Genomic DNA, 27,863 nt, shown 5'->3' with positions numbered 1-27,863 from the left:
GAGCGTGTAAAACACATTCAATCAAACAAACCCAACAGTCTTGTATCCCTGAGGCAGAGAATGGCATGGCACTAACTAAACATTAGGCCAACAACAACAAGGATATGCAGGAAATATGCATTTCGTTGTACTGCATTTCGTTATTACTGCATTTCGTTGTCTCTGTACTGTACACTGACAATTAAAGTTGAATCTGAATCTTACCAAGCAACACAGAAGTACAGCAAATAAAACTAATGAAATAAAACATTAGTGTTGAAGCCTTGTGCATTTAATAGTTTTCTTATGTTAAAATAAAAACAATTGTATAGTGACAAATAAAATGGTCAGTAATGAATGCAGATGATAGTGTTCACAACCAAATGTTTCGGGTTTATTCAGATGATCAATGCATTATAAAATACACAGACTTAACAGCACTGATTTCCACAATGCACTGCAATCCTTTGCACATGCAGAATAAATAACTCTTTGATCTGAAAGCAATCTCAGTTGTGCTACGCCAGAACCTCGTGTTTGCCATAGATCACCCTTAACGTGAATTAAAAGTATAGAAAACAATTGTCCTGAGCAGCCATGCTGTATTTCACGTTGAAATTCAACCACATGACCCTTTCCCCCTTAAATCAACAAACGTGCTCCCAATAGTGAGGCAATGTTTCGTCACCTCGATCACAAATGGCTATTTGCACCTGCAGGATGGACACCAATACTTCACAATCATTCAGCAAATTTTTGCCTAGCCTGAGAATTAGTCTTAAAGACTTGACAATATATTTCCGCTGCGCTGCTTTGAATCTTCCAGTAGATTATACCAGTGTGTGTTAACTCAAATTCTCTTTCCCAGGTCTGTGAAAGAACAGTGTGCACCTTTGACATTTCCAAAAACAGAAGACACGTGTGTATAATTTGAATCGCAACAACATTATAAGTACTGTATGGATATTCAACAGATCCCAGCTCCAATAACAAAAGATTTCCATGGGAGTTTTGTGTTAGTTAAACAAATAAATATTTCATAATGCTCCAAGTAACGTCGTATTTGAATCTCCACGTGTTTTCATTTAAAACTCCATATATTTTCATATATCTCAAAACTGTTTACAATACAGAGAACATGATACTGGGTAATGAAATGTTTTCACTTATTAGTTTATATTCCCATTATTAAAATGCACTCCACATTGAGCTCACCTTAGGTATTAGTTTCAGGACAAAGAACTTCCATATTGAAGTGTGGTCACACTTAAATGTTCAGATCAGCTACAAAATCAGGAAGCTTCATCAAATTAGAAGGAATTGATAATATTGCTAAGGCAGATGATCCTGCAACTTCCATCATACAATCAGGTTTTGGAAGGCTCTCCTTCTCACAGCAAAACAATAAATGGAGAAGCGGCAGAAAAGATAAAATTAATGCTTCACAGTGGATACAGTAACACAAGCGACCATGGTAAGAGTTTGCCACTTAAATTCTCAGATGTAAACAATGTTTTTCATCCACTCAAATGTATCCTGCATCATCAGTTATTAATGTTCTCAAACCACCTCTTAACATGGGTTTAATATAACAGACCTGAAGATGCCTGTAATACTCACAATCACTGCATACAAGCCATAACTAAGATAACCATGATTCAGAGCAACCTGCAATATTTAAAATGTTGAATAGTCCCCTTGGTACAGGCTATTTCCTGTAAAAGATGGAATCACACATGATATTGAGATTGTACCATTCAAAGTAATAAAGGCCACTCAGAAAGCTGTGTTTAGGTCTAAGGCTGTTTGGACTGGCATGAAAGCCCACTGTAACCATCATCCTCCAAGACTGCCATCTCATATTCTGCAGATACAATCTCCCCACAAAACAGTTCCCATTATTGCTCCCAGCTCCTCCCTCTCCTCTTCTTCATTCAACCCAGATTGGCAGCATAGCCACACAGAGAATGTTTGGCTTTTGTCAGTGCTACAATAGTGTGGTGGCAATTTACAATTTAGAATTTCCTTCAACCAGTGAGGCCATAATCCAAATATTGGTGCATTCAGAAACCCTGCCATTATACTGGTTGTATAATTCAGAAACACAGGCTAAAAAACCCCAAACCCCCAAAACAAACCAAATCAGTGCAATTTGTCCCATTCGGCCTACTGGCCAGAGGCAAGATCAAATACTCATATGATCAATTCTGTCATAGTATTTGCTGAAATGTAATCTCCCAAAAAAGACAAAATGTAATGCTGCATTAAAAATCAGCACAATTTTTGTGGCCAGAATTAGAAATATAGATCCAGGAACCCAGGTGCAGTTGAAGCAGCAAGATAGGTATAGCAACCTGCTTGGTATTCGGAATACTCCTGAGATCTGCAACTATTTTCATTCGGTAACACAACAAAACAATTAAATGATCACAAAATAAGGCAAGAACAGATGCACATTATGCACAAAATCTTGGCAACTTTCTAAAGTATAAAATGCCGTACAATTAGCAGTATGTAGAGGATTATCTGAAGGATTCCAGTCAGTGATATTCCAACAACAAAGGTCACTTGAGTTCAAGGGACAGACGTCATTTAGACACCACAGTGCCCATTAGTCACTGATCCAGTCTCAACAATCTTGAGAGCATATTCCAACAGTTTGAGTAAGGAGCTTCAGTCCAGGGAACTGTATAAGAATTTCTCCTTAAAATATTGGCAAATCAGGTGCTATTGGTGGCAGCAGCTAAACAGATAGGAAGATTTCTTCTTCTCGGCCAAGTTCACAGCTTCCTCTTCTGAAAGAGCAGAAAACAGTGTTAGAGACCCATGATTGTTACACATTGAGCACCCCAGAACCTTCCAAAGACTGACAACAGTCCCCATTCCAGATCGATATCTGCCCCGAGCCACCACACACCCGCTACCCCCAAAGAATGCATCACGCCGGTGTGTTTACCTGTTGTAAGCTGGAAAGCTGTTATATTCACGTAATCTTCTGCTACTTTTTGAAAGAGCTCATCTGAAATAAGAATACAAAAGGGTTTGTTCTTTGCATTCAAATTCTCGTACATACAATTGCACCACTCGACAACATAACGGCTTCTATTCCATTGTAAAATGTTCAACTCTTTTTTTTTAAATCTCATCACATCTCTGCTTTTCAAAACCATCACAATATTTTACTGATGGTGGCTACACAGGAGGAAAGCCCACAGTGAAAGAGATATTAAATATTAATATAATGCAAAAAGGAAAAACTTACCAACATTCTGACCAGTCTTACTGGAGGTTTCAAACAACTTGGCTTTGATCTCTAAAAGACAGATATTTCATATCACTTGCACTGAAAAGGATTCAGAGGGCAGAAATTAGTCTGCACACAATTGCAGGTATCCTAACTTTGGGATGTATTTGTCAAATATCCAAAAGTACCATGGCGATAAAGGATCATGCAACATTTGAGTTTGCTAGATTTTTGGATATTTATCAAAGTACACTCTTTTAAATAAGCCTAATAATAAATCCTATAAACATCCTAATGAATCAATGTACATCTTTACGTAAAAAATAGTTGATTTTTAAAATATGAAATAAAAAAGTGCTGGAAACACTGCATTCTGGAAGGAGAAACTGATTTTACTTTTTAGCCCAATGATCTTTCATCAAAACTGCCCTATGGAAGTCATTGACCACAAATTTTTGGCCATCTTCATGATGATTTCCGCATCATCATTGCTGCAAATACATCTTTCCCATGATATAGTGAACCGATCTGCATTGCAATACTCAAGCTGCGGCCTAACTAGTAATGGTACAATTCTAACATAACCTTCCTGCTTCTATTATTCTATGCTTCCGCTAATAAAGAAAAAAAACCAATGTGCATTTTTTTAACCACTTTAGAGATGCAGCATGCTACATCTAATGATGTGCAGGCATACTTGCCAAGGTTTATGTTTCTCCTTGCCATTCAATATCCTGCCAAATAATGTACATTTCCTTGTATTGTTACACTTTATCTGAGTAGCAATCACACTCTTCTTCATTGGACTTTCCTGTGAAGTTGCTAAATAGCATGACTAAAATAGTATATAGTTACCAGAACTAACTGTTGAGCCTTCCCGAGGTGTTGTCGGCCTAACTCAACGATGAAGGGAGGTAACCCCAATGATATACTTGCACCTAAACGATCAGATTGGATGAGTTTGTTAACATGTAGATAGCTTATGTGGCATATGGAGTTAGTTATTGTCCTTAGCATAAATGTGTATAGCAGTTCAGTCTGAAGAAGGGTCTCAACCTGAAACGTCACCCATTCCTTCTCTCCAGAGATGCTGCCTGTCCCGCTGAATTACTCCAGCATTGTGTCTACCTAGCAGTTTAGATACTATTTTGTCTTCGGGCTTGGTTTTCTTGCTTGAGCGCTTATCCTGGTGTTATAACACAAGTACTGTGTTTTAATAGTAAATTATATTTCATATTTCATTGGTTGTGACCTACTTGGGGAAACAATGTGAAAAATGCACGAGAGGCAATAAGTAATTTCCCTTACGGTACTGGGGGGAAAGCGAATGGTGGCCGATTAGGAAAAGGGGAGATGCAACGAGACCTGGGCGTCATGGTACACCAGTCATTGAAAGTAGGCATGCAGGTGCAGCAGGCAGTGAAGAAAGCGAATGGTATGTTAGCATTCATAGCAAAAGGATTTGAGTAGTAGAGCAGGGAGGTTCTACTGCAGTTGTACAGGGTCTTGGTGGGACCACACCTGGAGTATTGCGTACAGTTTCGGTCTCCAAATCTGAGGAAAGACATTCTTGCCATAGAGGGAGTACAGAGAAGGTTCACCAGACTGATTCCTGGGATGTCAGGACTTTCATATGAAGAAAGACTGGATAGACTCAGCTTGTACTCGCTAGAATTTAGAAGATTGAGGGGGGATCTTATAGAAACTTACAAAATTCTTAAGAGGTTGGACAGGCTAGATGCAGGAAGATTGTTCCCGATGTTGGGGAAGTCCAGAACAAGGGGTCACAGTTTAAGGATAAGGGGGAAATCTTTTAGGACCGTAGATGAGAAAAAAAAAATTCACATAGAGAGTGGTGAATCTCTGGAATTCTCTGCCACAGAAGGTAGTTGAGGCCAGTTCACCCCTATATTTAAGAGGGAGTTAGATGTGGCCCTTGTGGCTAAAGGGATCAGGGGGTATGGAGAGAAGGCAGGTACAGGATACTAAGTTGGATGATCAGCCATGATCATATTGAATGGCGGTGCAGGCTCAAAGGGCCGAATGGCCTACCCCTGCACCTATTTTCTATGTTTCTGTGTTAAGCATTCTTGCCCAAGAAGATGAAATATTAATATTTCAAATATATTTTCTTCTTTGCCAATCCATACTGAACATTTCTGAAGTATTACCAATAGGAACTATTTTCACTTATTGCCTCTTTCCTTGCCAACCTCAATCCAAGAACATATTAACTACCGGCCAAGTAGTTCAGTGACTGGTGAAATAGTAAACTTTACCTTCTGAGTAATCCTGAACATCATGGTAATCGACTGCCCGGACACTGCGATCATTCTGTACAAGATCACTCTTTGTTCCACACAAGTAGACTTTGCAATGCTAAAAGAGAAAATATTGTAAATCAATCAGAATGATCAATTCACGTGAGAACCGCCACTACAAACCAACCGCTTAAACTTCAAATGGACAATGCAGAGCCCGTGCAACAAATTACTTTACCAAATTCTCAAGTAGAGAGAACAAATCCAACAACCAACTCCCAAGATACATTATTTGAGAAAACGACTGCCAAATTCCCCAAACCAACCTGGACATAAAATACCTAATGCAATTTTTTTCCAGAAATAGAATTAAACTATAATTCACAATACACAGTCCTAAAAATGAGCTACTCAGCAGACTAAGGGTTCAAATAAGCTTCTCAGTTATACAACAAAGCATACCTCTTCACAGTTCTGGACTTCATTCACCCAGAATCTAGCCCTTGCGTAACTGTTGCTGTCAGTTAAATCTGGAAGACAAGACAGACATTCAGTAATGCAAGAACAAAATGCTATAAAGCAGGTAAACTTAAATAAAAACAAAAAAGGCTGGAAACATTCAGAAGGTTGCAAGGCATCTCAAGAGCCTGTCCCACTGCGGGGACCTAATTTGCGAGATTGGAAGAGTTAGCGTTCGACTCTTGGTGGTGTGTGGTTGATCCGGCTCGCGGTTTCATCGCTGACAGTCGATCCAGCTCGAGGTTTTTTTCAGGCGAGTGTCCTCGAGCTTGAAGGTCGAAGACAGTCGCTGAAAAGTCGTGTTAGTGGGACAGGCCCTTTAGTATAGTCGAAGGTGGTCGTCTTCACTCTCCACTATTCGGTGTCCAATTTTCCAGAACCTAGTCGAAGCTAGTCTTCAACATAGTCGAAGGAGATCGAAGGAGGTCTTCTACATGATACAACAAGACTATGACACTTTTTTTTAAACTCTCCTAAACTCGCAAATTAGGTCCCTGAAAGACAGGCCCTTCAGGACAGCTAACATTTCAGCTGTCTGACCTTTCATCAAAACAGATAAATGTTGCAGATCAGGCAGCATGTTTTTAGTTACAAATACATGGAAGTGGGGAGGGGAGAAGGAGGAAGAGACCAAGAGAACAAATGCATGTTAAGCACTGAATTGTAAACTTTTTATTTCCCCACCGCTTCCACTTTTATTTGCAACTTACAATACAATATAATGAACTTCATTTTTCCGTTAGGAACTTTGGTATCTGCAGCCATACAACAAAAAGAAACAATTCCACAAGACACACAACCAACTCAATTCACACAGACAACCATCACAGTGAGCCTCCTCCTCACTGTGATGGAAGACAAAGTCTTGTCTCTCCCCTGCTCTCCATCCTCTCCTGATGTTAAAGCCCCCGGCGGGCGATGTCCCGCGGCCACTAAGGCCCACGCCGGCGATGTAAGACCCTGCTCCGGGTCTTAATATTGGAGCCCTCAGCGGGCGATGGCAAGGCCCGCGACCGTTAAAGCCGCGCCAGGCGATGTCAGTTCCCGCTCCGGGCCATTTTCAGCCCCGCAACTCGGGCGGGAGAAGCTGCCGCTGCGAGAGCTCCAAAAAGCAGTCACCCACCAGGGATCTGCGAGCTCCCGATGTCACCGTCCATAGGCCTGCAGCTGGAGCCCCCGAAGCCCGGTCGCAGCCGCGCGCCACCACATCTCCCCATGCTCCGAGGCCGGCCAGCCCCACGATGGCAGGTCCGCAGACTCCGCGACTGGACCCCCCATGTCGGTCCGGCTGGAGGCCGCTCCACGGTGCTAGGCCCCAACGACAACGGAGACCCGACAGGGAAAAGGTCGGGTCTCCCGTGCAGGGAAGAGATTTAAACTTAAGTTTATTTCTAACTTTTCCAGTTAGCAGAAAAGATTATCAACCTGAATGTCAACTCAATTTTTCTTTACAGATGCTGCCAGGATCTGTTGAATATTGTCAGCACTTTCCTTGTTTCACTTAAGCCCATTCAACAACAATGCATAATTCCAAAGTGGACAGCCACTATAAAAAGTAGATTTAGAAATGCGGCCAATTCGACAACTTTGTGAACTATTGTGGCATTGTAAGCACCTTCTGAGTTTTTGGCAAACAATAGAAATCTTCTTCTATTCCAATATATTAATTGACAATTTAAGACAAAGTAATTTGCTTTACCCTTACTATTAAATTGGTTTAGCAAATTATTATATTTCATGGCAACGTTAACGTTTTTCAAGCAGTATCTACCCTACGTCTTTTCGAAAATACTGTGGAGAGCATCCTTTTATCATTGAGAGATATGCCAATTCATTAAGTTAAACTTAATTTGAGTGAATTATGACCACAGCAAACTATTCTGGGTACAACAAGTGTACTAAATTGCAGCAATACCCAATGACTACAGACAAATCTTAGACACACCCTCAGAGTGAATGACAGTTTTCCTTCCTTCTGCAGTGTACGTTTGAGTGGAAAATACCATCCTGCTAGTTATATCACTCTCCCCAATTAATCCTATGGTTTATACGTTTTAACCCACTGGCATAACTAGGAAATTCAAGAGCTATCTGTTCCTTATTCCTTTCAAAATTATGTTTCATTATCACTCACTCGTTCTGTTTTTGTCATTTCTTATCTTTCTTGCAGACCGAACCATCCCTTGAATGATCCTTGAGCAATCTGAAGAAGGATCCCAATCCAAAATATCATCTGCCCATTTCCTTCCACAGATGCTGCCTGACCTGCTGAGTTTCTCTAGCACTTTGATTTTGCTCTGGTTTCCAGCATTTGCAGTCTCCTCACTACCCCTTGAATGGTACTCGTTATACTAATGGTCTTGAATTCCGTAGCGTCACCTCAGTGACATTGCCTTTTGATCCTTTCAGTCCTTTGTTTTCTTTCAGTGTCTTTGCCTTATTTGTTTCCATAAGCATGCTCGCAGTAGAATCAATGACCTTGTTCAGCCAAGACTCTGTTCACTTCTGACAGAACACAGATGTCTGAAAATCTAAATAAATGCTTTGCCGTTCATATTCTGCAATTTTTAAACGCGATTCATTTCAGCACATTCTTTTCAGTTAGCGTTATTTTAACCTAATAGACCAATATGCTTAGCTTTGTGACCTTACTTAGATTGTTATAATACAAATTGTATTCATCTGGATGTAATCAATCCATTGTCCATTACAGGAACAATGTTAACACATTAATGACACAGCAGGAACACTTTAGAATGGTTTGCGTACTTAAAACATGAAATTATTATATTTGTAATATTTGTTTAAGGCACCCCTTATAATAGATCAACAATATAATTTAGTATGTTAGAACTGCAAGTTTGTAACGTCAGAAATTAACCACCAAGTGCCATTCAGAATTGAGGAAATTTGAGGCAACCCATAGAGTTAATCAGTAGCTGGTTTTGTTTTTGCAAGGACTACATTCATGTTGTACATAATGCTTAACAGCAGTCAAAGCATGAGATTTACTGATTTTCTTTGGTGAATAGTCCCTCATTGTCCTCTACAAAAATGGCTTTCCACATTCGCACACTGCAACAGCACAGCATGACGGCATCTTTCTTACCAAAGCACACAACAGCTGCGCGGGCACCCCGATAGTAGATTCTGCTCATGGCTTCATACCTTTCTGACCCTGCAGTGTCCTGTCGGAAAACAAATTATAGTCACAATTTACAAATATATCCCAAACATTCAAGTGTTTTTGAATATCCCAACTATTTTGCAACTGTTTGTGACAAAAGACATCTGACCTCAGTTCTCACATTTCACTCCGACAGAGAGTCATTTAACCCATCAAGTCTATGCCGGGTCAGAGGCAATCTCATTCATCCTACATTGCCATCAAATCCCCAACTTAACTACTCACCTACAGACTGGGGCAGTTTACAGTAGCCAGTTACCCCGCAAACCCGTATGTTGTTTGGTATGTCGGGGAAAAGCCCCTTGGTCACAGGGACAATGTGCAGACTCCACAGATAGCACCAGAGGTCAGGATTGAACCTACATCATTGGCACTGTGAGACAGCAACTCCACCATCTGTACCACCTTACTGCCTCTTGAGCAGAAAATTTGCCAAATACTCATAATGTGGGCAAGAGCTTTAGAAGAAAGATAGTGAGACCATCTAAATTGATTATTGCATCTGTACCCTGTGTGCAAGAGGGGAAAAAATCCCAGTGCGGGCAAGTTGTTTGCCAACTCTATCGGTCACTGGAATAGCCACAAATATCTTAAGAGAGAGGATAGACCAACTAGCCCAGGAACTAGAAACATCATATTATTCCACTGAAGGGCAAAATATATCACATTAAGGATTTCAAACAGATGATTGAACAACCCATCTAATTTCTTGATCACGTCAAATTTCCTCACCACAAACTCCAGTATCAATTTGGTTATATTGTACAACCACTATATTCAAAGGAAACTAAATTTCAAATCATATCTTGAACATTGGTCTTGGTATCAGATCTGGCACAGACATTGCGGGCTGAAGGACCTGTTCTTTTGCTGTACTGTTCTATGTTAAATTGAATAAGTATAGAACATTATTGAAAAACTACAGCACAAAAATCCATTCAATAAACTACAGAAGATCTTCTAAACTAGAGGCTTGGTGATCTTGTGGCTTGAGCTCCGAGGCTTGGGACTCAAATCTATGGTGCTGGTGCTCCCCAATATGATCAGTAATGCAAAATCTGGACCATTAGAGATCCAAATTATCCCTGGTTTGATGCTTAACTAATGCTGCATTACATTCTCTTGGTGGCAGGAAAAATGATAAAAATTCCACAAACTAAGAGGGGAAAATAGTTGAAAACTGAAACAGACGTAGACCCTGAACCCTGTCCGAGAGTAGCCAGAAAGTACACAGAAGAAAATAAATAGACCTGGCTCTGACGTCCTCCCACAATATTTATCCCCCACTCGACTGAACTTGGGTGAGTCTGTTTGTCTCCACATGATGATACCCAATGGTGTCTTCAATATGCGCCTTGTGTCTGATTTTGTCTCTGTCTTTGTAAGGCAGTTCTGGCTACAACAAAAGATTGTCGAGGTGCTCAATTTGCTATATTACAACAGTAACCACTCGTCAAAGCGTCACACTGGCTGTGAGATATTTGGATGTCCAAATATTGTGAAAGTCACTCTGAATAGAAATGCCCCCTGCCCCCCTCCAGAAATAAATGATAATCTTGCATGTAGCAGGAAATTCAGAACAAATGGGTCCCTTTTATATAGAAAAGAGATAACTGAGAAATAATTTAAAATGTGTTTTTAAAATTCTGATTGGGCTGAGGCTAGTCTTAAAGCCATAAAAATTAGATCCATTCAAGAATTGAACAGAAATCCCTACCCAAATAGTAGTTATTTGACTTTGTGGTCCAATGTGGACCTTGGTACCAAAAGCAATAGTGGCAAATAGAAAAGATGCATTTAAGGACAAGCGGCATAAACATATGAAGGAGAACAGAACAGCTGATTATACTGATAGGGTTGTAACAAATAAAACCAGGAAAAGACCATTTGGGCCTTTTTGAATGGAGTACCATATATTGAGATCATGTTTACACAAGGCTATTTATCGGTACTATCCCTTAATATACAGAAATATATAGATCTCCGTTTTAAATGAACTCCATGACAGAGCTTTCATAGCGCTCTGGCATAAAGAATTCACCTTCTTCATGATGAAATTATTCCCCATCTTAGTCCTAAATAGATTTTTCATAATTCTGATATTATAAACCCTGGTCCTAGAATCCTTGACCACCCTCCTTGCAACTAGCCTGTTGAACCCATTATGTTTCAACAAGATCTCTTCTACTTCTTCTAAACTTTATGGCATATAGTTCTTGACTCCAAAATCACTCCTCATGTAGCAAACCGATCAGCCCTGGAACTGATGTCATGAATTGTGTCATGGCAGAGCTGTGGCACAGCTGCTGCCTTACAGTGCCGGTTACCCGGATTCGACGGTGACCTCAGGTACTGTCTGTGTGGAGTTTGCGACGTCTCCTTGTGACGGCATGGCTATCCTCTTGGTGCTCTGGTTTCCAAAGACATGCAGGTTTGTAGTTTAATTGGCGTGTATAAATTGTATGTAAGGATTGGATGCATGTGGTCTAACCTAGAACAAGTGTGAACAGGTGGTCATTGGTCGGTGTGGACTTGGTGGGTTGAAGGGCCTGTTTCCATGATGTATCCTTCAATCAATTTTCAATATATTCCTGCTCTACCAACAAGACCAAAACAGTTCACAATACTCAAGGCACCACCATCAAAGCTTTGTATAATTACAGTAAGCATCTTTATTTCTCTACTCACATTTTTGTTGTAAAGACCAACATACATTTGCCTTCCTAATCATTCTGCTTCATACATTGTAGTGCATCACTTCTCTCAACACTTCACATTCTCCTTTTGTTTTCCAAAATTGTTGACGTGTGGCCTCACAACCAAAGATCTCTCTGCTTTGTCTGATAATCAATTCCCAATCCAATCTAGCAGGTTTAGTTTGATCAACTGTTCTAACATTAGAGATTCAGAGTTTGCTTAATTCTTCCGCCTTTGTCTTATTTTCCCAATTATAAATTCTGTTGCTGCTTTTAAGATTACTAATACTTGATCTTGCTTATCTTTCCCTTTAACACGCCCTTAAAAGCACTTGCACTCCATTGTCATGCTCCTTGCCAGTTTACCCTTACATTCTACTTTATCTTTCTTCATCAATGTTCTGCCCTCTGTTGCTGAGTGCTTAGCAAACATCAATCTCAGACAACTTTGTATTGAATTAAAGAAATACACTTTACAATCTTTTATTTCTTCTGTTTGCAAGGTAGACTATCTTTTCTGTTGTTTTTTTTGAAGCTATAAGGGAATAAACTTTTTCAGAAAATTATTGTTTTCAATTCAAGCCATTGCCTGTTAACTAAGAAAATTCCTTTACAGTTATGATAATCAACCATGCCATTTCTATCTTTATAGTTTCATTTGCTTAGATTTATGATCATAGTTTTTGATTGGTCAATACCTTTAAAATCATTGTAAAATTATATCATATTTTGATCAACATTTCCTCAAGATCCCTTGATAACACGTTATTAATTTACCCTTTCTCACTGCACAAAACAAAATCTAAAAAAGCCCTTCCCTTGGTTGGATCCAAAATATAGATCTAAAAACCATCTGGTATATATTCCATGAATTTATCTTCTCTAATTTCATAGTTTATGACATTTAAGGGGACAGAGACCGTGACAATCTTTCGAATAATCCTATTCATCCACCTATTCTCCATCATCAACAATAAAAATAGATGTGGAGAGGCTTTTCAGAGGACAAAAAAGCCGGAAATCTCCAGGACCTGACAATATTTCCCCCTCTACTCTTAAGCTCTGTGCCAAACAGCTGGCACCGGTACTACACTCCAAACTTTCCAAGTTCACTGTGCCTGAACCCCTCTGTTGGTGGATCACCAGCTTCCTGACAGACAGGAAGCAGCATGTGTTGCTGAGAAAGCACATCTCGGACGCGCAAACGCTCAGCATAGGAGCACCGCAAGGCTGCGTTCTCTCTCCTCTCCTCTACTCTCTCTACACCAACGACTGCACCTCCACAGTCACCTCTGTCAAGCTTCTCAAGTTTGCAGATGGCACAACCGATTGTACTGATCCAGAATGGGGAGGAATCTGCTTACAGACAGGAAGTGTCACAGCTGGCGTCCTGGTGCCGTAGCAACAACCTAGAGCTCAATGCGCTTAAGACAGTGGAATTGATTGTAGACTTTAGGAGAGCTCCCCCTCCCCCCCCCCCTCCCTCCCCCTCCCCCCCCCCCCCCCCCCCCCCTCCCCCCCTCCCCCTCACCATCAACAACACCACAGTCACATCTGTGGACTCTTTTAAGTTCCTGGGAACCATCATCTCCAAGGACCTTAAGTGGGGGGCTACCATCGACTCCACAGTCAAAAAGGCACAACAGAGGATGTTCTTCCTACGGCAGCTGAGGAAGCACAATCTGCCACAGGCAATGATGGTCCAATTCTACACGGCCACCATAGAGTCTGTTCTCACCTTCTCCATCATGGTCTGGTTTGGCTCAGCCACCAAGCACGACACCTGGAGGCTGCAGCGAATCGTCCGATCAGCAGAGAAGGTTATTGGCTGCAACCTTCCCTCCATGGATGAACTGTACACTGCAAGGGCCAGGAAGCGAGCGGGCAAGATCATCTCTGACCCCTCTCACCCTGGCCACAAACTCTTTGAATCACTTCCCTCTGGAAGGCAACTCCGGATTGTCAAAGCTGCCACAGCCAGACATAAAAACAGTTTTTATCCACGAGTAGTTGCTCTACTCAACAGCCAAAAATCTGCAGCCTCCCTTTGATCTGGTATTTTGATCTGGTATTTTGTTGGTTCACATGCTTGATCAATGGTGTTTTATCATTAATGTTTTATTATTATTAATGTTTAGTGTTTTCTGAGTCATTCATAACTGTCACTGTATGTCATGTTGTTACTTGTGGGTGGAACACCAAGGCAAATTCCTTGTATGTGAATATTTGGCCAATAAACTTATTTAAACTATTACTATCCATTCCATAACACATCAATTAATACCACCCACCACTGCCTTCTGAATCTCTTACCACCCATCTATACTGGAGAGAATTTATAACAACCAATTAAGCCAACAACAAACATGTTTTTGGGATGCAGGAAGAAATTGGAGAACGGTTGGCACAGTGGTAGAGTTGCAGCCTTACAACGCCGGAGACCCGGGTTCGACCCCGACTATGTGTGCTGTCTGCAAGGAGTTTGTATGTTCTCCCCGTGACCTGCGTGGGTTTTCTTCGAAATCTTCGGTTTCCTCCCACACTCCAAAGACATACAGGTCTGTAGGTTAATTGGCTTGGTATAAATGTAAATTGTTCCTAGTGTGTGGGACAGTGTTAATGTGCGGATCACTGGTCGGTGCGGACTCAGTGGGCCAAAGGGTCTATTTCCACGCTGTATTTCTTAACGAAACTAAACCCATGCAGTTACAAGGAGAACGTCAAACATTCTAAAGACTGCACACAAGACTAGGATTGACCTGGGTTGTTAAACAGTTGCACCACTTGCAGTACCAGTACGCTGCTCAACATACATTAAAGTTCATCCAAAACTATTGTGTTACCCATTGCACCTCCAATTTCCATTTTTGTCATATCAAATACTACCACTATTTGGTCCCATTTGTAGTATCTTAGCTCAGCCCAAACCAATTCTAATTCTACGTGATCTGCTGTCAAGATAATTGCTCACCACTGAACTGATCTCATCCCTTATGAATTCTGCTACTCCACCTTCTTTTCCTTTTCGCCTGTTCTTGCCATATGCTGAAATTCCGTGAGTATTCCCGCAGCTTTGGTTACCGTGTTTCAATAAAAGGCAATTAGATCATTTTTGCTTACTTCTGTCATCACTATTAACTCATCTACCTCCTTGTGAGCACTATGACCATCTTTAACTTTGCCAATTTAACGAAGGGTAGATGGAAACAACTCTCATGTACAGCACAGATATTGGCTATGTAGTTCTATTCATTACACTTCTCAGCAAAAGGATGATAAATACACTCAAATTAAATAGTTGCATGTTCAGGGATTCCCCTGTTATTTTTATCCTTACTGAAAAGCAAAGCACTTACTCGTTCACATTTTCGATTTGTAGGATTACACAATAAGCTTCCCACAAGAGAGAACTAATCAACCACAGAAACTCATTCAACAATGGTTTAATTTCTAAACTCTAATAAACCCACTCTTCCAACTAATTATTACACTCACCATGAGAAATCGAAGTAAAGAACTTACCCAGATGCCAAGTGTGATTGCCTTTTCACCAACGTGTATGAGCTTGGCTACAAATGCGGCCCCGATTGTCTGAAACAGAAACCAGTGAAATAAGCAGCAATCCATTTCCTGAAACCTTTGCATCATAGTTTACCGTCATTAATCATTTCTTCAAAGAGCTTGCACTGAAAGAAGATTTTCCACATAGATTTTATTCCTGTGGGAACCATATTAAACATTTAAAGTATTAACAATGGTAATATGATTTTGCTTCAGGCAGATATGTTGGTCTTGGCATCGTGATCAGCAAAGATAATGTTGGCCTGATCAGGTGCAGTACTGTTCTATGTTCAATTAATGCTGAATAAAAAGGTTCATCAAAAATAAGCAATTTTTATCTATTCAGAATATAATTGCAAAGACTTAAAAATATTGAACTAATAAACTCATGTACTTATGCAGTTACAAAAATAAATGGTTTCCCAAAGTAGTGGAATCAAACTATTTAGGCCAATGGCTGGTGCCTGATGTGGATATGTTGAATTTTAAACCCGAGCTAAAGATTGTGGAAAGTATTCATGCAAATAGTTTTTGACGTGAACATAGTTACATTTAAAATCCCTCAAACCTCTGCAACAGTTCTTCTAATTTGTTTTGATATTATTTGCATAAACAAGCAGAAATTCCACAAATACGTGCTAGACTTTATTTAAGAATGCTGACTATATCTGACCTTATTTAAGAATGCTGACTAATGTCCCTTCATCCCCAGAATACTGACATCCAGATTCAAAAAGAATGGTGAAGTTTCCCAAGCTCCAATTAACTAGCCAACTGCCCAAGCTCCAACAGAAAGTGGCACGGTGTCGCAGCTGGTAGAGCTGCTGCCTCACAGCACCAGAGACCCGGGTTCGATCCTCACAATGGGTGCCGTCTGTGTGGAGTTTGCATGTTGTCCCTGTAACAACGTAGATTTCTTCCTGGTGCTCCAGTTTCTACCCACATCCCAAGGACATGTTCATTAGCTGCTGTAAATTGCCATTAGTGTGTAGGGAGTGGATCAGAAAAAAGGGATAACATCAAACTAGTGTGAACAGATGGTCAGCAAAGACTCGATAAGCCTAAGGTTTCCACACCGGATCTCTAAAACCCCAAAACATGGGAGCTTCAAACATTGAAGCCTATTAATCTTTCAATATCTAACACATACTTCACACTGAAACTATTTCAAGACTGAATCCAGCATGAAGATGAATTGATCCTGGTAATGTTACCGTATCTACTGTCACAATCCAGGCTTTCAGTGCTATAAAGATTTGCAGAGCAAATAATTCCATCCAGCAGTTAGTTTCCCTGACAGTATAAAGCTAATGTGTAGACAATAGACAATAGGTGTAGTAGGCCATTCGGTCCTTCGAGCCAGCACCGCCATTCACTGTGATCATGGCTAATCATCCATATTCAGTACCTCGTTCCTGCCTTCTCACCATATTCCCAGACTCCGCTATCTTTAAGACCTCTATCTAACGCTCTCTTGAAAGCATCCAGAGAATTGGCCTCCACTGCCTTCTGAGGCAGCGAATTCCACAGATTCACAACTCTCTGGGAGAAAAAGTTTTTCCTCATCTCCGTTCTAAATGGCCTACCCCTTATTCTTAAAATGTGGCCCCTGGTTTTAGACTCCACCAACATCGGGAACACGTTTCCTGCCTCTATCGAGTCCAATCCCTTAATAATCTTATATGTTTCAATAAGATCTCCTCTCATCCTTCTAAATTCCAGTATACAAGCCCAGCCGCTCCATTCTATCTGCACTCCCTCAATAGCAAGGATGTCTTTCTCAAATTTGGAGAGCAAAACTGCACACACAACATGCCAGATGTGATCTCACTAGGGCCTCGTACAACTGCAGAAGGACCTCTTTGCTCCTATACTCAACTCCTCTTGTTATGAAGGCCAACATGCCATTAGCTTTCTTCACTGCCTGCTGTACCTGCATGCTTACTTTCAATGACTGATGAACAAGGACCCCCAGATCTCGTTGTACTTCCCCTTTTCCCAACTTGACCACCATTCAGATAATAATCTGCCTTCCTGTTTTTGCCACCAAAGTGGATAACCTCACATTTATCCACGTTAAACTGCATCTGCCAACTTACCTAACCTGTCCAAGTCACCCTGCATCCTCATAGCATCCTCCTCACAGTTCACAGTGCCACCCAGCTTTGTGTCATCTGCAAATTTGCTAATGTTACTTTTAATCACGTCATCTAAATCATTAATGTATATTGTAAATAGCTGCGGTCCCAGCACAGAGCCTTGCGGTGCCCCACGGATCACTGCCTGCCATTCTGAAAGTGACCCGTTAATCCCTACTCTTTGTTTCCTGTCTGCCAACCAATTTTCTATCCATGCCAGTACCTAACCCCCAATACCATGTGTTCTAACTTTGCCCACTAATCTCCTATGTGGGACCTTATCAAATGCTTTCAGAAAATCCAGGCACACTACATCCACTGGCTCTCCCTTGTCCATTTTCCAAGTTACATCCTCAAAAAGTTCCAGAAGATTAGTCAAGCTTGATTTCCCCTTCGTAAATCAATATTGACACGGACAGACTCCGTTACTGCTATCCAAATGTGCCGCTATTTCATCTTTCATAATTGACTCCAGCATCTTCCCCACCACCGATGTCAGGCTAACTGGTCTATAATTCCCCGTTTCCTCTCTCCCGCCTTTCTTAAAAAGTGGGATAACATTAGCTACCCTCTAATCCACAGGAACTGATCCTGAATCTATAGAACATTAGAAAATGATCACCAATGTGTCCACGATTTCTAGAGCCAGTTCCTTAAATACCCTGGGACGCAGACCATCAGGCCCTGGAGATTTATCAGCCTTCAGTCCCATCAGTCTGCCCAACATAATTCCCTGCCTAATGTGAATTTCCTTCAGTTGCTCTGTCACCCTAGATCCTCTGGCCACTAGTAGATCAGGGAGATTGTTTGTGTCTTCCTTAGTGAAGACGGATCCAAAGTACCTGTTCAACTCGTCTGCCATTTCCTTGCTCCCCATAATAAATTCACCATGTAATGAATGCTAAGTCTACTGCAAACATAACCTCCAAGATACCAGAAAGGGTAGCAGACTCTGTGCTTCACCAGATTCATTGCCATTACACAAATAATATTTATTTCGTACCATTCAACAATTTCCTGACATATTATTGCAGCATTATGGGGAGAAAGGAATTAGCTGGATCAATCACCACAGTTACTGCACCTGTTGATCCCTGCCATACAAGATATAAGAACATGGAGATAGTCATCCAGAATCACAGTGTGTCCCATTTTGCATTTGCAGTTAAAAATCACAATTTAAATTTTGTGAGCAATTGGAGTCATATAGATACAGCATGGAATCAGGCCGATCAACCCAGAAAGTCTGTGCCAACCATCATCTATTACACTTATTCTACACATTAATCCCACTTTTTCTTCTCCCCACCTTGTCAACCCCCCCCCCCAGATTATTTTCTTACACTCACCTAGGAACAACAACCTATTGTAGCCATTAAACCAGCATCCTACCCAACTTTTGCATATGGGAGGAAACTGGAGCACCCTATGGAAACCCACACACTCACAGGGGAAATGTGCAAACTCCACATAACCAGCACCCAAGTACAGGATTGAGCAGTCTCCATCACTGCGAGGCAGCTGGTCTACTAGTTGCACCAATATGCTATAAGTCAATTATTGAAAATAATTACAAAATGTTATAATTATAATGGTCAAAATATTGTAGTGAGGAGCAGGAAACCTCACTTGGTGCTGACACTGAAACAAAGTTCATTATTACCTCATGCAGATAGCTCAATGGGAATTTTGCTGGGAGAAGCCAACCCTACAAATCACACTAAGACCCTGATAGAAGCCATTCTGTGACAAATGGAGTGGCCCCATTACAATTAGCCCACAAAACAAGCCAAAAAGCCACCTAAAGCCCAATACTTTACTTAGCAAGCAGTTAAAACTAATAAACCTATCTGAATATATTAATATTAGGAAACAAAACCATTAAAGTTTCCCCTCTAACAAAATGAATGCGGAAACAGTGCCTAAACCAGGTCCAACCAGGAATAGGCTGTTTGAGCAGTTTCTCCACTGTAAGTAGTGGAGGCCTATTGCAACACCATGGCTTTTCTCACTACGAGGTAAAATTACCACGAAGATAACCCCAACTTTGGGATTTCCAAGTACATTATTTGATACCAGGGGTGATATTCCATTAGAATGAAAGATTCATGTTAACCTCAATAACCTTACTGTAACATGTCTGCAAAGAAATATGCCCATTGATCTCCTAAATGTACTCCTCTCTATTAGAGTAATGCAGAAGGGAACAAGATGCAAATCTATTAAATCTACATGAAATTATTGCAATGGCATATTTGTTACTAAAATGCTCCTGTACTTGTACTTCTAAAACTTATAAATCCAATTACAATAATATTTTTTGTATAACCAGGGTTTTGAATTTGCACTTTGTACACATTTTCCAACGGCCCTTCTATTTAACTTTAAATGCCAACTAGGCACACACTGGGAACTATTTGGCCTTATCAGCTAAATATTTTGGCATCAATCAAATAATAAATACTTGCTCAGTGATATGTCTATTAAGGTTGGGGGAAGTTCGGGAAACTTCCAGTGTCTCTAAACCTGTGGCAAGTGACTGACCCTCTGACTAACAGAGGGAATTGGAGCTGCAGCTGGATGAGTTTGGAATCATCCAGCAGTATGAGAGCGTCATAGATGGAAGTTGTAGCGAGGTTGTCACACCCAAGATGTACCAGTATTGTAGCTAAAAGATGGCTGAAAGAAGCTTAATTGAGGTGAGCTGCATATTATTAAGACAATAATGTAGTTAGCATTGTTTTGGCTCTTTTCTTTCTGGATGTTAGGTTCAAGGTTTGCAGTGGCTATTGCAGAGGTTTTACAGTTAATGATTTTCTGATAAGAGGTAATGTTAGATTGTGGAAAAATGTGTTGAACTATTAAAGGTACTCTTAATTATTCAAATAGTTTTTTGTATAACCAGGGTTTTGAATTTGCACTTTGTACACATTTTCCAACGGCCCTTCTATTTAACTTTAAATGCCAACTAGGCACACACTGGGAACTATTTGGCCTTATCAGCTAAATATTTTGGCATCAATCAAATAATAAATACTTGCTCAGTGATATGTCTATTAAGCAATGCCGGAGAGTTTGAGACATACTCACATTTTGATAAGGACCATTGAGAAAGCGATTGTGAACGTATCTCTCCACCAGACTAGTCTTTCCTACAAATTCTTTTCCTAGCATTACCACCTTCACATCAACCCGCTGTCCACTCATGCTGTGACCTCTGCTGCCTGCAGTATGTTAGGTATAATAGGAGAGCTTTATTTTCACCATTCACAACAGCAGCGTCGTCGTCCACAAGAATGGCTTCACCTAAAAAGAAATGGAAAAGTTAAATTAGAACCATCTTTATGGGCATATGAAACAATGCTGCAGACAGGTGAACACCAATTACAATTGTCTCCAGTGTTGCCTTTACTTTCTTTCTTTCATGCTCTAATTCTGCAATGCAAATACAGATTCATTAAGTCTGTTCCGAAGAGGGAAACGTATGAGCTATTATACTCTGACAGGAAACTGTTCTTGATTTTAACCATATTCCTTCAACATCAGTTCCCTCTTTCTGCAAACTAATGAATTAGCAGAGATAAAGAGCAGGTTTTATAAGAATCTGTCTGTTCATACAAAATATAGCCTAACTATTTGAATAATTAAGAGTACCTTTAATAGTTCAACACATTTTTCCACAATCTAACATTACCTCTTATCAGAAAATCATTAACTGTAAAACCTCTGCAATAGCCACTGCAAACCTTGAACCTAACATCCAGAAAGAAAAGAGCCAAAACAATGCTAACTACATTATTGTCTTAATAATATGCAGCTCACCTCAATTAAGCTTCTTTCAGCCATCTTTTAGCTACAATACTGGTACATCTTGGGTGTGACAACCTCACTACAACTTCCATCTATGACGCTCTCATACTGCTGGATGATTCCAAACTCATCCAGCTGCAGCTCCAATTCCCTCTGTTAGTCAGAGGGTCAGTCACTTGCCACAGGTTTAGAGACACTGGAAGTTTCCCGAACTTCCCCCAACCTGCAGGAGCAGCATCCATACTGCACTAAGACCAAGAAAGATTACTTAATAAATGCCCTTACTGTTACACTCTACTCAGCCTCCTCACCAAAGGCTCTCAAGTCAAAGCCACAATACTTACCCTCCTACACAGCACTTCACCTCAGAATACAGCCTCCCTCTAAATGGCTGCTCTGTTATACCTTCACTTATTGGTTGCTATGCTTTTCAATGAACCAATGGGTGCCCTTTCAAGCTTACCCATTGCTACTTTGCTCTGCCGCCTGGCTAGAAGCTCCCACAATAAAGTCTCAACTAATTTTGAATCTCCACTGCCCCTTGGATCATTCTCATTCACTTTTTTGAGATCTATATCTTGCTAGCTGGAACCATCTTTCTGAACAGCAACTCTGAATAAAATACTCCCTCAGCATTTCTGTAAAATTCCAGGATTTATGCATAGTGATAAGATAAATATGATGTACGTCCAAAGCAAGATGGTGTACAGTTTAGAGGGGAACATATAGGTGGTAGTATTCCCATACACCCTCTGTACTTGTCCATCCTGGTGATAGAAGGTGCAGATTTGGAATTTGTTGTCACAGTAACCTAGGTAAGGAATTGCAATGCATTTTCAGATGGTATTTACAACAGCCACAGTTCATCATTAGTGTGATGAATGCTTTGGATGATCAACAGGACAGCTATCCATTCGGCTACTGTGTCTTGAATGGTGCTGAACTTCTTGAAAGTTGCTGGATCAGCACTCATCCTGAGAAGTACCTAGCAATCCGTTATATTCTTGATTTCTTATTTGATTGTGGATATTTATTTGTCATAAAATGAGTCACCTACAGTGGGGCACCCAGGCATACACCTGCTTTTGTAGCACAGTATGTGCATCCAGTTGAGTTTACGCTGTAAACGCTGTAGGGCACAGCAGTAATGCCACTGATTATCAAGGGTAGGTGGTCAGAATCTCTTGTTATAGATGATGACATAACTGGGGGTTTGAATGTTACCTGCCACTTATCAGTGCATACCAAAGTGTTTTCCAGGTTTATCTATTTGTATACGTGGACTACTTTATTTGCTGCGGAGATGCAAATGGACTGAACATTGTGCATCGCGTAAATATTGTCACTTCTGACCTTCTCAGTCATTGAAGAAACAGGCGAACGCTGATGGGACCAAGACACTGTTCTATTTGTGTTCTGCGGCTTGGATGATTGAACTCCCAGAATCATAACTATCTTACTTTGCATTTTCCTCCTCATGCCAAATAACTTTGGTTTTCCCATGATACCATGCTCAATGAAGTACTCCAGGTCCACCAATGGTTTTCTGGTAACTGGTGGTCAAGCACCTACATTAAATCGGACAAAATTACGAGTGTGAACTTGAAATCCCCTCCGTAAGTCCCCTCTGAAACAGGATGTTTTAAAGAATGAGGACAATAGACAATAGGTGCAGGAGTAAGCCATTTGGACCTTCGAGCCAGCACCGCCATTCAATGTCAATGGCTGATCATCCCCAATCAGTACCCCGTTCCTGCCTTCTCCCCATATCCCCGGACTCTGCTATTTTTAAGAGCCCTATCTAGCTCTCACTTGAAAGCATCCAGAGAACCCGCTTACACCGCCCTCTGAGGCAGAGAATTCCACAGACTCACCAGTCTGTGAGAAAAAGTGTTTCCTCGTATCCGATCTAAATGGCTTACTCCTTATTCTTAAACTGTGGCCTCCTAGTTCTGGACTCCCCCAACATCGGGAACATGTGATTTTTGATTTTGATTTTTGATTTGATAGAATTTATTGCCACACAACCAGGGTCGGTGGAATTTTGGGTTGTCTGGATGTTTCCTGCATCTAGCGTGTCCAAACCCTTAACAATCTTATATGTTTCAATGAGATACCCTCTCATCCTTCTAATCTAAATGATAGCAGATTCGATGCATTTCAGGGATTAGCATGCAAAGAGTCACCTGGCTTCAGTTGGAAACATCAGTAAGAGCATCAGGCGCAAATCCCCAATTTCTTTGCCCGCATCTGAGAAGAGAAGGATACACCAGGGGACGACAAAGATGCTATAATTGCAACCAACTTCAAGAAAGAAGACAAGTTTGACTGGTAACTATAGAGGAGTCTCCTTGCCCTCCACTGCAAGGATCTTCCTGAACTATTTATCTAGTGGACAGAGCTGCTCCACAAAATGCAGTATGCAGTATGCATTTTGTCCTACTCGAAGCACAATGGGCATGATCTTCAGCATGTGGCAATGCCGAGAGAAATGCAGGCAGTAGAACATGTCATCTTGTTCGATAAATTACAACTATTAACTCAATCTACCTGGCAAGACTGAGGAGCACTATACACAAATTCAGCTGGCCATTGAAATTTTGTTTCCATCTTACTTTTGCCTCACAACAGAATGCAAACCAGGATTCAAATCAACACACTGAAAAAGGAGTCAAAATCAGTGAAAACCTCTGTCAAATGGAGAAACATGTGCAATCTTTCTCACCGCTACACTACACCTCATCTCCAACAAGCTTTCTGTGGAAGTGGAACTAATAGGAATATCACGGGAATTCCCACTAAACTGCTATCTCTCCAATTTCATATGCTCGTGATTATGGATAGTTCTCCCTCCATTATTGTTCCCTTCTTCAAATATGCCATCATCCTCTAAACGTTAGCCCCTGTTCATACAAACTACCACACCATGTCCAATTTCCTTTTCTGCTACAAAAATATGTCCTCTACGTTCGTTCGCTCATGTGTCAGACGATGTAGCTCGCTGTTGGCTTCTGTCGTCGTCCAAAGGTTCCTCTACAAAAGTTCATTACTTGTATCCTTTGTAGATACAAGAGTTATAAGTGATGAACTAAAAAAAAATCATATTCACATTTGTTTATATTACAAACCTATATTCATTATTCCTCCATAAATATTTTCATTCCGATATTTGCCCCTACCTTGACTCCTGCTGAAATAAACATCCATTGCCTTTGACCTTTAAAGTGGATTATTCCAGCACAGAACTCCCCTTATTCAGCTCTTTACAAACAAAATCATTCAAAACTCTTGTTGCGAGTCAGGTGCTGTAATAACATTTAAAATACATTTGGACAGGGATATGGATAAGAAAGGCATGCACGTGGAACTAGTGCAGATAGGGCATCTTGGTCATCATGAGCAAGTTGGGATAAAGGGCCTGTTTCCTTGTCTTATGATTCTATGACAGGTAAACTTGAGCGGAGCTGCCACTGTTAGAGTCAGCAAAGGTAGGAGCACAGAAGCTTAATGCTTACATTTCTCACTTTCATTTCCTGTCATTTCAACCATTTCCAACTATCACTTCCTGCTCTAAAACTCTTAAAGGGTTCCGTTCCACCACTGGCGTCCATATCTTCAGTTATTAAGACTCACGAGATCTGTAATCACCACACTCATTCCAGGCATTCCTTCAAAGTTTGTATTTAATCTAGATTTTAGTAATCTGCTTGTTATTTGTTTACTTGAACCAGCATCAACTTCGTGTTCAATACCACTGTAAAGTATTTCTGTCAACCTAAATGCGGATTGCTGGATTTTTCTTATAGTAGGAGGTACACTTCAATCTCAAGGAACTGTGCAATTCCCACAACTGTATGCATCTCGTGCCGATTTTAAAGACATCGCTAAAGACTTTCCAACTAACTGCTGATTGATTTTATCCCAGGTGGGATTATTTGAGTACATTCGGAGTGTATCGACAAGAATTAGGGTTCTCATCCGACTGTCATGCAGTGACTCCATACATGAACTGTGAGATTGGGCCATGGCCGGTGGGCCAGTCTAGACTGTCCTGGCCCCTGCAGAAAGGTAACTCTTGACAGTGAGGCGATGACCCGAGAGCCCAGCACGCAGTTTTCCTGATATATAAAAATGCCTCGTCGCTGTAGCCCTGCCACCTCTGCCCCACTGACATGGGGGGGGGGGGGGGGGGGGGGGAGATCTGGGCCCACCGGCTCCTGACGAACCACCAACACAAGCCACCTACTGAGTGTAACTCTTACCTTCGCCACAGCGCAGGCCGAGTCTGGGCTGAACGCTGGAGACGATGAAGAGCTGCAGCAGGAAGGCGCAATAATGTCCAAGTCAGAATTGGTGCCAGCCAGCAGAATACAATCCTCGCTCCACCGCCGCTTCCACAAAGCGGACTGACTGACGGGGCGGGGCGAGCCGTGGGCGGAAGCCCGGGCCGAGGGGCGGGGCCACGGCGACCCGTGAGCGCGGTTTCCTGGTTGGGCGGGGCTGAGGTCCGAGTGACGGGGCGGAGCTGTGGAGTTGACGTCACTTGGGCGGGAACGGGTTGAGTGAGAGACAGTTGCCGGAATCTTGAGTAAAATTTCATTCATTCATTTGTTCTATATACCTCTTGGTGGTGTGGGCCGATAGAAACCCAGTGGCTTCCTGGAACTCGAATAGATTGGGCGCCTATGCAAGTGGCCGAGCACGCATTAACCGTAGCCTGCAGCAGCACGGTGGAGGACATCGACAACTTCACCTGATCAGGCTGACCTCTGCAACTAAAACCCACTGACGACACACCAGGACTACCGGCCTAGATGGACAAATTGAGTCTCTAACACAACCGATCTTGACAGGTGTCGGAAACTTGATGACTTTTGTTTACTGGTTCAGTGTAATCTACTATTCTTACACACATACTTAAGTATGATTGTGCTTATGTATAGCAGGATCTGTACTGAACTGTATGCAAAAATATAATTTAACTGTACCTAGGAACATGTGACAATAAAGTACCATTGAACTATAGATCGATCGCCTATTGCACTACTATGGACGTATTGCAAAATGCCTTTTTTTTTGCCATTTTTCTTTTTACTGTCTTGAAGAATTTGTATAATTTATGTTTTATGTTGAGTCTATGACTGATGCTCCTGCAAACAGGATTTCCATTGTATCTATATCTCACTTTTCTTGAGGACAACAATAAACTAAACTTAATTTAACATGCTCAATATTAGAGATTGCTTGCCATTTAATTTTATGAAAGGACAAAGATGAAATTGATTTGCGATAAATTTGTCAACTCTATATGTATGAATCAGGTATTAGTCACGACATGAAGCGTTCCGATGGATGTCTTTCAGTATCACATGCATACATGCCACGTGTGTCGGAAGGAACTGCAGATGCTGGTTTACACCGAAGATAAGACACAAAATGCTGGCGCAACGCAGCGGGTCAGGCAACATCTGGAGAAAAGGAATAGGTGTCGTTTCAGGTCGAAATAGGGTCTGAAGGCGGGTCTCGACCTGAAACGTCACCTATTCTTTTTCTCCAGATAAGCTGCTGAGTTACTCCAGCATTTGGTGCCCAGCTTACATATAGGGGGGTTGCACGAAAGGTCACTGGGTCAGAGGGCTCGACGCACGGAGCCGCTAAATCCATCTGGAGGACATCCGTCACTTCCGGTATATGTTATTAATGCTAAAAACGCGTACTTTCCTACCTGTTAAAAACCGCCAAAATTTTGGATTTTTGCGCTGAAAAAAATTGTGGGAGTCGGGGTAAGTGTGAGAGACATGTACCCAACTTTAGAATTCCAAACGTGAAGCGAAATGAAGGTATAGAGAAGCGAGAACTGAAGGGACAACAGCAGCTAAAGTGTTTGGTAAAAATTGGCTGTGCAGATATCGGAATTGAAAATATCGGGAATTATCGCGTTTGCTCACTGCATTTCATCAAGTAAGGCATTATTTGTGTTTTTCTTGATTCCTTTGGTATCTAAAAATTCTCAGGTGATAAATTTTTCTTCAGATGCGTTTTCATTTTGTATGTAAAAACCCACTTGGGAACCATGGGCGATTAAAAAAATTACAGCCAGATTTATCACTTCTGAAACTTTTTAGATGCCAAAGGAATCAAGAAAAAACACCTTAGTTGATGAAATGCAGTGAGCAAACGGCATGTCAGCGGGTTTTAACGGGCCCGCTACGCTGGAAACAATGGTAAGTGCCTACCTGCAGTTCATCGCATTTGGAGTAGCCTAGCAACAGTACGGGTCATGGGTCGTGACCCGACTGCCGTGAAACCTCCCTATACTTGCAATATCCCCGCTGCTAAACATTTATATACTTTTTATGCTGGGATATATCTATTAATATATAAAACTCTCGCCCAAGATTCCGAAACGGAACTCCGTCCGGCTGCCACATTTCTTCCATTGATTCCCTGCAACTCCGAAACTGGACG

General features: G+C 41.2%; 1 protein-coding gene across 1 annotated transcript; it reads right to left on the bottom strand.

Annotated features, from left to right (window-relative positions):
* Positions 1-249: 249 nt before the first annotated feature.
* Positions 250-25,821, bottom strand: rab24 (RAB24, member RAS oncogene family). The gene is made up of 9 exons (XM_033029678.1): positions 25,658-25,821; positions 20,676-20,891; positions 15,409-15,477; positions 9,113-9,191; positions 5,947-6,014; positions 5,503-5,602; positions 3,242-3,292; positions 2,936-2,998; positions 250-2,774 (listed from the first exon to the last, which is right to left on the bottom strand). The coding sequence occupies exons 2-9, from the start codon at positions 20,790-20,792 to the stop codon at positions 2,707-2,709; spliced, it is 615 nt and encodes a 204-aa protein (XP_032885569.1). The 5' UTR covers positions 20,793-20,891; positions 25,658-25,821; the 3' UTR covers positions 250-2,706.
* Positions 25,822-27,863: the final 2,042 nt, after the last annotated feature.

Source organism: Amblyraja radiata, chromosome 11 (genome assembly GCF_010909765.2).
Source record: "Amblyraja radiata isolate CabotCenter1 chromosome 11, sAmbRad1.1.pri, whole genome shotgun sequence".
In the NCBI taxonomy this organism is placed as follows: domain Eukaryota; kingdom Metazoa; phylum Chordata; class Chondrichthyes; order Rajiformes; family Rajidae; genus Amblyraja; species Amblyraja radiata.
The sequence above is the reverse complement of the archived record's forward strand: the minus strand, read 5'-3'. Positions and strand labels throughout refer to the sequence as shown.